The 13187-nt window shown below is 45.3% G+C and overlaps 1 protein-coding gene across 2 annotated transcripts in view; it reads right to left on the bottom strand.

Moving 5' to 3' along the window:
* Positions 1 to 5495: 5495 nt before the first annotated feature.
* The window catches only part of CAMK1D (calcium/calmodulin dependent protein kinase ID), a 488361-nt gene continuing 480669 nt past the window's right edge, over positions 5496 to 13187 (bottom strand). Inside the window, exons 10-11 of one of the 2 annotated variants that reach the window (XM_066384571.1) lie at positions 12872 to 12946; positions 5496 to 8235 (exon numbers count right to left, since the gene is read on the bottom strand). In XM_066384571.1, the coding sequence (XP_066240668.1) occupies positions 8143 to 8235; positions 12872 to 12946 (168 nt within the window). In that variant the 3' untranslated portion in view covers positions 5496 to 8142. Of the gene's footprint in view, positions 8236 to 12828; positions 12947 to 13187 lie in introns of both variants that reach the window. The other variant, XM_066384569.1, reaches the window with a different exon arrangement.

A 13187-nucleotide genomic window follows, 5' to 3' on the forward strand; every position in this document is an offset into this window, starting at 1 on the left:
GTGAATAAATAAACGAAAGAAAAAACGCTAATGACAGGGTCTACGTGATAGGCATCGAAGGGAACTGGAAGGGAAACAGATCAGGGAGGGTTTGTGGGCCCTGGGGTCTAATTTTACTGCTGCCAATGGACCTGAACAAAAGGCAAACTCTCCTTGGGTTTCTTGTGTGCGGCAAGGAAGCCAACACATTTTCCTACAGCTCCGATACCAAATGAGGTCTGTAAGTGCTTTCAGGAGTATCAACCCATCGAGGCAAAGGCAGCTCTCCTCCTCTCACTTCCCTGAATGAAATAGGCCAGACAAACTCCCCGTGGAGACTGGGCCTTGTCCTGACCTCTCACTCTCCAGCTTTCTCCAGCCTTGAAAACCCGATAAAAAGTTCCAGTTGTCCCACAGATCACAGTCGAAAGCTGCAAGGTCCACTAGACACACACAAGCCAGCAGGTCCGCATTAGGCGACTGTACGAACTGGGTGGATAAATAACACAGAGGTTGTGGGCTGGCGATGCTGGGCCCTCAGCTGGAAGCCCTGCACAGTACGTCCATGACTGCACACACACAGACACAGTCTCTTCCTCTCTCTTATAAGTAATGTAGCAGGGGGGCTCTTTTGGAAATTACACATTCTAGGGGCCCACTGCAGGCTTTGCAACCCACTGTATAAAAAAATGGAGCTCAGAAAAGCTCTTCTTCTTTGGTCTTTCTCAAACTGGGGGCCGCTGGTGCAGCCAAGTACATACGTACCCGTCCTACCCAATGGCCTGGCCAGCATGTAGATGAAAGATGTCCTGACTTCAGAACCTTTCTTTACAGTGTGCTTTCTTTCTTTACGCTGCGCTGCCTCCATACAGGCTGTGGAGGGCAGGGTTCTCTCTGCATTTCTATGATATAGTTTCCCCCCCTTCACAATTGGAATTATCTGGTTGTCAGATCCCAATCTCCCCAATATATGTGATCATTGAACTGTAAGTCTCCCACAACCTTCCACACACACACACACCAAAAAAAAACCAAAAACATATATATATATATATATATATGGAAACGTAACAGCCAGCCTTCTGCGCAGAACAGTTTTGTTTGTTTTTTTGCATTGAGAATTCCAAGGCTGTGTTGGGAGCGTGGACGTGTGTGTGCCCTCTCAGTCCCTATTCAGAGAGGGCTTCTTGCAAATTAGCCTTGGCTTTTCTTCTGAACAAATGACTATCTAGTTAGTGTGACTTGAGTTTCAGGGCCCGCCTCCAGTTATCGTCTGCAGCAGGAAGGAAAAGGGGCGCTCTCCTGTCCAGCAGGGTGTTCAGCCCGCGAACCCTCTGCAAACCCTGAAGCCAAGTCGTGCCCACCTGCTCCCTGCACTTCCTGCTCACTGGACCAGTGATATAAAATATTTAAGGGACCTCATGTGTTTCTGGGGGCTCGAGTCAAACCCCAAATCCCTTCCTTCAAATCCAAAATTCAGAGAGAAAAGGAAAGAGAGAGCTGTTGGAACACCCACCTCCTGCTCCTTGTGGAGGAAACAGACCACATACATCGGAAGGTGATTAATAGTCTTTATTGGAAGAAAACAAGAAGTCATCAGTCCTGTCATTATGATAGAAATCTTGATATGTGTACATGATTGTCAAGGCAGAGATCATTTGCTACATAGCCCATTCACAATTTTGCAGAGCCGCAAACCAATGAGGGCTAAACTTCTTGCAGAGTTTATTACATGCATGGAATAAACGCAGTTTCCCTTCTTTGGACAAGCATGTTTTTACGGGGAAATGGAATCAATTGCAGGGCTGGTAATAATAGAAACAGGGACATTCCTCGGTTCGCATCCGAAGCTCTTGGGAAACATGCTCAGTGTTGGGAGAGCTGCAGGAAGGGCTGTGACACTGTGTGGTGGCTGACGCCCACTGAGAAATAGTCCCAGATTTGATTCCAGACAGAATGTACCTTTCATGCCTTCCAACCTGAATGTGGGACTAAGATAAATACTCTCTAAAATGTGGCCTCATCTTTGCAAACCCAGCACTTCTCCTGCCATTTGGACAGCACATCACAGCACTCTGAGGGCCAAGCACTCCTGGGAGGGAGAGCATGAACCCCTCCCAAGCGGCCGCCAGTGCAGCCCCAGCACCCCCGGTCCCAGAGTGCATGCTACCACGGGGCCAGGAGCCGCAGTCTGTCCACGTCCAGGTTTTCCTTTGAGAACTACTTTAGTATCTGGGGCTTTGAGTCCCTGGGGATGTCTTATCGCTATGATTGAAGCCACAAAACACTCCTCTTACTTTCTTTTTTTTTTCTGTCCATAAGAAAATAAAATCACCTCTAAGTAAAATAATTTGGTAAGTAACCAGAAGACATAATCATCATAGAAGTTTCCCTGGAGACCAAAATGTTAACAACAGATATGGCAGATGCAGAAGCAGCGGCTTTAGTACAAAGGGTGAATGCAACAGTTTGGACCTGTGGTGTAGAAAAAGATACAGAGAAGCCATTCCACACTTTGCTTTGTCCACAAAACCAGATCTGGCAGCCACATGCTATGGGTCTGGCTAACAAACGCACAGCCTTTGGGTTTGCAGAAGCGGGAGCCCCAGAGCCACAAGGTGAGCAGCTCCCGCTGCAGAGGTGGGGACGGCGGGGAGGGCGGAGTGCCGTCCTGCTGCAGCGGCCTGGGCTGCATGGGGGGTGCCCTCACGGTGGGGCTAGGCTGCTGCTGCAGCCGGCCTGGGCTGCATGGGGGGGGGTGCCCTCACGGTGGGGCAGGGCTGCTGTGGCCGGCCTGGGCTGTATGGGGAGTGCCCTCACGGTGGGGCAGGGCTGCTGCGGCCGGCCTGGGCTGCATGGGGGGGGGTGCCCTCACGGTGGGGCAGGGCTGCTGCGGCCGGCCTGGGCTGCATGGGGGGGGGGTGCCCTCACGGTGGGGCTAGGCTGCTGCTGCGGCCGGCCTGGGCTGCATGGGGGGGGGGGTGCCCTCACGGTGGGGCTAGGCTGCTGCTGCGGCCGGCCTGGGCTGCATGGGGGGGTGCCCTCACGGTGGGGCTAGGCTGCTGCGGAGGCCTGGGCTGCATGGGGGGGGGGGTGCCCTCACGGTGGGGCAGGGCTGCTGCAGCTGATTGTGAGGCACAGGGACGATGAAGGTTTGGGCTGCAGGGGGCACGGGCCTCTATCTTCCTCTTTCTCCTGTCTGCTGTCCACAGTAGCTAGCTTATCTATAGACTAGTTTCCTTTAGTCTTCAGATTGTAGGTCTCCACCTTTTAGGAATCTGTTCACCTTTCCTAAACATCTTCAATTCTGAAAACCAAAGGACTGGAATAATCCTTTTTCTTTTTCTTTTTTGCAAATGTCAGGTGCACTTGAAGCCCCCAATTAGGACCGGGTGCCTCCCAAATAGTGGTGGATTCACACAGGTAAATACATATATTTTGGAGACACACTAAACAGTGTTTGGTCTGGAATGTGTTCAGGAAAAGGCCAACTGTCAAGTGTGAGAGACAGAACGGGGGCGTGGTGCCGTTTCAGGAGCTCACGCAGAGGCTTCCTGCACTGGTGGGGTCAGAGGGCCTTCACTGTGTTCACCAGAAGTGACCGCGACCCTGGGAAGGAGCGCCTCTCGTTTCTGTCCATGGAAGCAGGAGGAGCCACCCTCCCGGCCCTTGCTTCCCTTTCTCATATTCAGAGAGAACCTCACGGTGCGCTGTGAAAGTCACACACAACAGGACGTTGCTGGCGGAGCACAGAGGCAATAGCCTCAGCTCTGCTCTCTTCAGCCCTGGAGCGATGATGGGTCAGTAGGACTCCTCCAGTGTGAAATCAAGAGCGGCCGAGGCTCTGGGGAGGCCACAGGGCCATAGTGGCCAGAGCCTTACCAATACAGAGTGAGCTCCACTGAGCCACGGTCTTTTCTTTCTGTTTGAGACAGCTCATAAAACGTAAACTCCAGTGTGTTAATCAGATTGAGCTCCTTGAGATAGGGTCATCCCCTTTCAGGAGGGGTCTCTTGGGCTCGCTCTTTTTGTCTCCAGTGTTCTTGGCCTTTGTTTAAAAGGGGTATCTCCCTCTCTCCCCCACAATCCATCCAGGACACACTGGACACCAAGGTAGACAAGTGAACAGGGTGAGATTAGTGCTGGGCAGGTAAACTGAGTCTGAGTGTCATGCTTCCTAAGTGCCAGCTTCTGGCCTGTTTAGCCAAAGGCGTCTTCTTTTGCTCCGAGCCAGTCTACCAAGTTCCTAGGACACGATGCTAAGAGCTAGCTGGAGAGTGGGACCCTCTCAAAGGTCAAGCTCCTCTGCGGGAGAGGGCTGCCCTGTTCCTGTGAGAGATTTTAGAGGTGACCGAAATCACTGCCATAGTCAAGGATACAAAGCCACACCTGGTTTGGGGGGCATGCTCTCTGCATAGTTTTATTTAGAAAGGGAACATGAAGGGGACATACCCTTTCTATTCTCCTGGGTAGCCAGAGGCAGCAGGCGGCAGTGAAGCTGCCACGAGCAGCCCTGGTGTAGCTATTGGTCCATCTTGGCATCTTCCTTTCTCAAGGGCTTTCATGGTCAGGTGCACTTGCCATGGGCAGGACTTGCCACTCTCAGCTCCAGCGGCCTCTACCCCATCTCAACCCCACACTCCAGACCCAGTGTGCTTGCTGGGTGACAGCAGGTCTGGGACATTCTCACTGCTCCAGACAAATGCTGGCTTCTCTTGTGGCTTCAAGGGTGAAATGAAGGTCAGGGAAGTGAGGAAGGCACAGATAGGCAACTGAGGGAAAGACCATTCAAGGATACTATTTCAAATGTGATATTCTTTTTTTTTTTTTAAAGGTGAGAGCAGGGGAGATAGTGAGGCAGACTCCTGCATGCACTCTGACCAAATCCACCCAGCAACCCTGTCTGGGGCAGTTGATTGAGTACTGAGCTATTTTTAGTGCCTGAGGCTGGCGTGCTCAGACCAACCGAGCCATCCTGAGCACCATGCTCAAACCAAGCCACTGGTGAAGTGGGGGAGAGAGGGAGAGAAGGGAGGGGGGGTGGAAGAAGCAAATGGTTGCTTCTCCTGTGTGCTCTGACCGGGAATCAAACCCAGGACATCCAAATGCTGGGCCAATGCTCTATCCACTGAGCAACTGGCCAGGGCCTCAAATGTAATCTTAAAGTGAAAAAAAAAATCCACTTGCTCTAAGAAGGTGAAGAGAAGGAATAGGGGCTAGGGCTTGGAAGGGAGTAACCCTGTGATGGGATCAGTGGTCGACCCTTAGCCTCAACCACACACACTGGCTTGGAGGTGCACATACGAAATGCTCAGCTACTATTGGTGGAATTTGACAGCAGGAGGCTCCTAGCACTCTGCCACCCACTTGGCAGGTCTGAACAAAAGGCACATTCTGGGTTCTCTTCCCGAGTCATAATGAAGCATAAATAATACCCAGTACCATTGGAAGAAAACTTCTAGCTTTGTATCATTCAGGCTCTCTCAAAATATCAAAAAGTTCTTCCACATAAATATCAAAAAGTTCTTCCACATGGTAGTTATTTTCTCCTCTTCATAAAACAACAAGAAATAATCTAAGTCTGATGGCATAGATAGTGTGGATTTGCCTGATGTTAAGTTCAATCTTTGGGCTGAACTCAGTCACCATCCCCTAGCACTATGTGATCGAGACCTGACAGGTCACTGGCCAGGCACGGCAAAGAGCTGGTCCAAACTGCGAAGAGGACCCCTGCAGCAGGGCCCAGCTCTCTGCTGCTCCGCACTTTCCAGGCAAGACGTGTTCAAACAGCAGAACACGCACCCATGTAGCAGCTCCAGAAAATAATATAATTGCCAGTAACAGAATTTGGCTTCAAATGTTGTTTTCCCAATGCAACTGGCTACATATCACACATAGTACAGAGTGTATAACTCTGCAGCCACACATTCTAAGTACCAAATTCAGGCAAATTTTCACCCCCTATGACATCTAATTACTGGTTTTCTTATACAATAGAAACTTCAGTGTTCCATTAACCTGGTAATAAGCAACATCCTACTAAACCTCCTGGAGAGATGCCTCCATTTCCTCAGATTCTCTTTACAAATTCATGCTATTGCCCTTCTGAAGGTTGGTTGATGCATATCTAACTCAGCCGATAATTGTTTCTTAACTGGGTCTGTTGTCACTTTATAGTTTTCCAGGCTTTTCACAGATTTTGCAGTCATAGCCTGGTTTTGCTCTGGTTACCTGTGTGGCAGATGCCAAGTGGGATTCCTTCCCAGGGGCTGAGTGCCTGTGACGTATGTGGAACGGGGTAGACCAGCTGCCTATCTTTCTTAAAGGAGGAAGAATGGAGCTCTGAATCTAATATGTGTGTGTGTGTGGGGGGGGGGGGGGATTGGGGAGGATATCTCTAAATATTTGACCTGGACATAGGCAAAAGTGATGTGTAAGTGTAAGTGATGAAGAGAGCTTCATGAACAGGACCTGCCAAGTATGGCCAACTACAGGAACAGGGCATGAGGACAGTTGTGATGAAAATCACTGGCCCATCAGCAGACCTCAAGGTCACATGATGGGTTGAGCCGACTGTGTGGAATGCAGACTCAGCGCTGCCTAGCCATCGAGGGAAGGCTCTTGCAGAGCTGGCACCTGGAGCCCCTGCTTGCCTCTGTAAGGCAGCATCCTTAACATTTCCTTGAAAACTGCTTTGCTCTGGATTTCACACTGTCCTCGCTCCACCTTGCACACCTAGCCACCATGTGAGTGAACAACACGGCCCGGTTTGCCCGGGCCATTGCCAGTTTTAGCACTGCAAGTCCTACACCCCAGGAAATCCTTTAGTTCCTGGCAAAGTGGGAGCTTTGGTGATCCTCCCTCCCCATCACAGGTCTTTGGTTTTCAGAGAGCCTTGGTCAGAGGGACAGCTTCAAGTGCTCGCTGGACCTGAGACAACCTCCGTAGACAATCACCTCTACGGACCACCCCAGATAAATGGATTCTTTTCCAAGGCCATTTCCCTCTTCTCCTCCAGATTATATTCGTACAAGAACAGAGTAAACATGTGCAGAAACAACTTATGTGAGTTGGAGGTCATTTTCAGTGTAACATTAGAAATGCACTTTAAAAAAACAGAAGAAAGATTAATTTGGAAACTGCATAGCTGAGCACAGAACTTTTGTGGGTACCCCTCACAGGAAATGAGAGCAGCGTGGAACGTTCACGTTCAACAAAATGTCACCGTGTTCCTTTTGTGAGAGAGGTCCTCAAACACCTGCCTGGCAGGCATCTCCCTCAGAGCAAGTCTAGCCTCTACAGTTCGGCCTGTAGTCTTGGGGAAGCAGGCTTCTTAATTTCTGAACTCTGATGGCAAGAGGCCCCTAGGGTTCTCTGGTTGGTGGGAGGTTTGCTGGAGGAGCTGCCAGGAGAGGCGATCTGCAGGTTCCCTCCCCAGGTGGCCCGGAGAGAGGCCGGACCTGCCTGCTGGGCTGTCCGCTTAGAGAGCTGCTGCTCCAAAGAGGGGAAAGAAGAGAAGGAAGAGAAGTCAAGTGCACTCTTCACCTTGGAGACAGATTCTCAATCCTCTTATTAGAAATTTTAAAAATTCACCTTGCAATTCGCCTTGGAGGAAAAAAAACTCTTAAAGATTAACATAAAACTCTACTACTGACAAGCAAACGAGATTAGGTCAAATAACTAAGTATAGATTGCAAAGACATATATCTTAAAAAGCAAAAGAATACCCTAATGCACAATATTTATCAATACTTAAATAATCCAGTTGAAACCTTTTTGTCATTAATGAAAAAACACAACGTAGACAGTAACCTATACTGAGAAGAGCAGAAATGACAGAACTGGGGAGAGGACAAAGAAAGTCCATTCCGTTAGAGCTTTGCAAGATTCATATATACAGCACCAGGTCCTATTAAATCAGCTCCCTTGAGTCAATACAGTTTGTGAGAAATGAAACACTTCAGAATTGCAGTATAAAATATGGCCATAAAAAACTTCTGTCTTCCAGTCCTGTGCAGGAAGGCGCACCATGCAAAGTGGGATCCCTCTGGAGTGGCTGGTGGCGCTGGGGCCCCTTGGGAGGCCCTGCGCTGGCTCCGTCTGAGGCCCTGCCCCTTGGCCCCGCCTCCAGAGCCAGTCACTTGCTTCCAGAGTGTACTGTCGTCACAGTGGTGGGCCTTGGTCTCCGCTCTGCTCCCACTCCTGAGACCCCCGATGAAGAAGAAACGAAACTACAGAGCGTGGCGGGTGCCAGACCTGCAGGGGACAGTGGACACAAGGGGTCAACACTTCAGAAGGAGACCCCCCCTTCCTACTGCAAGGGCTTGTGTGGAGGCAAACTTCTACGACTGGGTTCTAACTTTTTACCCACTCGCAGGAAAACACTGACAATGTGTCCAGAGTGCTTTCTTCTTAGACCCCATTCTCCCCTCCTTTTTTTCACTACCACTGCTCTGTATTCGAATAGGACATGGGTTAGCCAACATAATATGATAGGTTCCATTTACTGAGCACTTACTATGTCCTAGGCATCGGACTCTGTGTTAAATACACACCATCATTATGAGAACTGTTTATTTCTTACAACAGCTTTATGAAGTAGTTTAAGAATGAAGGAAAAATGTGACACCCCCTTAGGACCCCTGCTTGGTGTGTGATTTGTACTCTTGGACACACAGCACGTGAAATGGGGTCGTTTCCCTATTTCTGTGTTAACTTAGCAGACCCCTGGCCTGAAAAGACCATCCTGGGCTGCAGTCCAAGGCTTGCTAAGCAGGTGTGTGGCCCCAGAAGATCTGGATGTGGATGAATCCACTGAAGCCAAGCTCCAGCGGTGTGTTTCTCCCCATGAACGTCAAAGTCTTGGAAGATATCTAAAATAAGTATATGATGGCTTTACTGTCGTAGCCATTGTATGAATCTTCATAGAAATGATCGACTATGGGTTTCCTTTGACCAACGGGTGGAAAGGATCTTTGCTGAACTGTAAATGTGGGTCTAGAGTAGTGTGCCTTTGGGTCAGGGGACACTCATGGAGACTTCTTGGAAGAATTGAAGGGCTGGATATTCCTGGATAAGACTGAAGGATTATTTAGTGATGAAGCAAATGTCCTCCTGAGAGAAATGGAAGAAAATGGGATAGCCAGAATGAAGCCAGGCTCAAGGGTGCTCAATGGCCAGGGAGACAGGGCTGACCAGAAAGGTCAGGGCAACTGCTCAAAAGTGGAGACGAGCCATTGGAATGGCCTGATAAGAGATTAAAATAAATATATAAAGGGGCGTGGGAGAGACAAATAAGGAGAGTGTAAGTGCACCCTCAATGATGTAACATTCAATGCAAAGATAGACAATAAAAATTGTTACTATTTGATTGTAAAACCAATGCATTTTATACAAATCAGCTCCATTTATCATGCTCATCAAAATATATATATGAAAAGTCAATGAGATCAGACTGTCATGAGTCTCTGCCATCCCTTCCTCAACCCTTACGAGTGACTCACGGTGACAAGAAAATTGGAGGGCAAGGAGATAGATCAGATAGTGTCTGGGATTTTGCCAGATAGACATGAACTTGAAGCACAGATTCCTCATCTATAAATGGACAACACAGTGCCTAGGATTGTGTTAATACTAAATAAGTATTTTTTGGAATGTAAATTGGTACAGTCACTATAAAAACAATATGGAGGTCCACAAAAAATAAAAATAGAATACCATATGATCCAGCAATACCTCTTCTGAGTTATCTACCTGAAAAAATTGAAAACACTTATTTGTAAAGATATATGTATCCCTATGTTCATTACAACATTATTCACAATAGCCAAGACATAGAAACAATTCAAGTGACCCTCAATGGATGATTAGATGACCCTCAATGGGTGATTAGATAAAGAAAATGTGGCACATATATACAATGAAATATGACCAAGCCATATAAAGGATGAAATAGTTCCATTTGAGAGAACATGGATGGATCTTGAGGGTGTCTAGCTAAGTGAAATAAGTCAGACAGAAAAAGACAAAACTTTATTGATTTCACTCATATGTGGGATATAAACAGAAAGCAACAAGCAAAACAAATAAACACAAAAAAAACAAACTTATAGACACAGATAACGAACAGTACCGTGGTTACCAGAAGGAAAGAGAGTTGAGGGAAGAATGAAGAGGGCAAAGGGGGTCAAATACGAGGTGAAAGAAGGAGACTAGGCTTCAGGTGGAGAGCACCCAATAAAAACACAGACGTGTGTGACAAAGATGTACACTGAAACTTGTACAATAGTATTAGTGTACCTCAACATACTGAAGGCCGTAAATTACAAATCCTTAGCCAATATCAAAACTGAAAGTTTTTCTTCTAAAATCAGTAAAAAGACAAGACTACCCACTCTCTCCACTCTTATTCAACATAGTACTGGAAGCCTTAGCCAGAGCCATCAGGCAAGAGAAAGAAATAAAAACACACCCATACCAGGAAAGAAGTAGTAAAGGTATCACTCTTTGAAGGTGAAAAGATCCTGTATATAGAAATATAGAAAACCCCAAAGACTCTACCAAAAAACTATTAGAAACAATAAACCAATACAGTAAAGTCATAGGATACAGAATCAATATACAAAAGTCTATTGCTTTCCTACATGCAAACAATGAAACTTCAGAAAATGAACTGAAAAAAAAAACAATTCCTTTTATAATTGCATCAAAATATAATAAAATAAAATAAAATACCTAGGAATAAACTTAATAAAGGATATGAAGGACCTACATACTGAAAACTACAAAGCATTATTAAAAGAAATTGGAAAAGACACAATGAAATGAAAAAATATTTTATGTTCATAGATTGGAAGAATCAACATAGTTAAAATGGCTATATTACCCAAAACAATATACTAATTTAATACAATCTCCAATAAAATCACAATGTCGTTTTAAAAAAAAGTACAATCATCCCAAACAACTTTCTAAGCACAATAAACAATGTCTGTGGAAAAAAAAGAAATAGAACAAAAGAGATCACCAGATTTGTATGAAACCATAAAAAACCCCAAATAGACAAAGTAATCCTGAGAAAAAAGAAAGAAGCTGGAGTTATCAGGCTACCTGGCTTCAAATTATACTACACAGCCATGATAATCAAAATAGCATGCTATTGGCAGGAAGACATACAGACCAAAGGGACAGAATCGAGAGCCCAGAAATAGAAACACATATGTATGGACAAATAATCTTTGACAAAGGAGCCCAAAACACATAATGGAGAAAAGAAAGCCTCTTCAACAAATGGTGCTGGAAAAACTGGAAAGCCACATGAAAAGAATGAAAATTGACTACACCTGTCCCTGTACACAGAACTTAATTCAAAATGGATTAAAGACCTAAATATAAGATCTGAAACAATAAATTACACAGAAGAAAACATAGGTACTAAACTTATGGATCTTAGCCATAGAGAACATTTTACGAAATTGACTCCAAAAGCAAGGGAATTAAAGGCAAAAATAAATGAATGGGACTATATTAAACTAAAAAAGTTTCTGCATAGTAATGGAAACCAGCAATGAAACAAAAAGAGAGCAAACAAAAAGGCAGTCAACCACATAGGAAATGATATTCACAAACAACAGCTCTGATAAGGGGTTAATATCCAAAATATATAAAGGACTCACAAAGCTCAGAAACAATAAAATTAAAAACTGGTAAGAGAACCTGAACAGACACTTCTTTCATGAAGACATACAACAAATAGATATAGTGAAAGATGCTTATCTTCACTAGCTATCAGAGAAATGCAAATCTAAACTACCATGAGCCTGACCTGTGGTGGCACAGTGGATAAAGCATCAACCTGGAATGCTGACATCGGTTAGAAACCCTGGGCTTGCCTGGTCAAGAAGCAACTACAGTACTACGAGTTGCTACTTCCTTCTATTCATCCACCCTTTCTCTTTCTCCTCTCTCTAAAATAAATAAACAAGCAAACTACAATGAGATACCACTTCACACCTGTTAGATTGGCTGTCATCAACAAGACAGGTGTTGGAGAGGCTGTGGAGAAAAAGGAACCCCCAATCACCGCTGGTGGGAATGTAAACTGGTACAGTCATTATGGAAGACAGTATGGTGGTTCCTCAAAAAATTGAAAAGAAAGCTACCATATGACCCAGCAATCCCTCTACTGGGTATCCAGCCAAAAAACTAAAAAACATTGGTACACAAAGACACATGCAGGCCCATGTTCATTTGCAGCATTGTTCACAGTGGCCAAGACATGGAAACAACCAAAGTGTCCCTTCATTGGATGACTGGACAAAGAATATGGTACATATACACTATGGAATACTACTCAGCCATAAGAAATGATGACATATTGCCATTTACCACAACAAGGATGGACCTTGAGAACATTATACTGAGGGAAATAAGTAAATCAGAAAAAGCTAAGAACTGTATTATTTTACACATAGTGGGGTATAAAACTGAGACTCATGGACATAATTAAGTGGGACAAATATACAGTGACAAAAAATGATTTGACTTTGGTTGATGGGCACACAATACAATCAACAGTTTAGGTGCTATAGAAATGTTTACCTGAAAAAAAAAATGCAACCTGAAACTTGTATAATGTTATTAACCAATGTTACTCCAAAAAACTGATAAAAAAGAAAGTATTTTAAAAAGTTAAATCATGTCCTAGAGTTTTTTGGGAGTATTAAATGGGATGAATTATTGAAAGTGCCTGGCTTACAGCAGGTACTCAGTAAATGATAGTGCCTTCCTCTCTCTCCCTGATTTCTCCTACATGCCAGTGGAAAAGTTCTGTTTTTGCTACATACGCACAATCATTTTGGCTGGGCAAACTGAGGCTGCTCGAAACACTTGCATTTGAACTGTCCAGGCTGCTGCCAAGGTGGAGTCTTCTCATATGTCTCACGACAGCGGTGGCATTAAATGCTTGCTGAAATTTAAGAAAGGAAAAAAGTAGACCAAATAATTCCAGTTAATAAAAAAGATGCAGGCTGTCTATTATGTTTCCTGTTACCCTAAGCATTTTAAATGTCTAGAAATGTTCTCATGAAACTCTAGAAAGAAAATTTATATTTTACCTTCTCCCAAATGTACACTAATGTATCTGACCCCTTAATCAAAATATATTTGTAGATAAAAAATACTTTTCTTCTGACATAATAAATATACAG

The sequence above is a fragment of the Saccopteryx leptura genome, chromosome 5, assembly GCF_036850995.1.
Source record: "Saccopteryx leptura isolate mSacLep1 chromosome 5, mSacLep1_pri_phased_curated, whole genome shotgun sequence".
In the NCBI taxonomy this organism is placed as follows: Eukaryota; Metazoa; Chordata; class Mammalia; order Chiroptera; family Emballonuridae; genus Saccopteryx; species Saccopteryx leptura.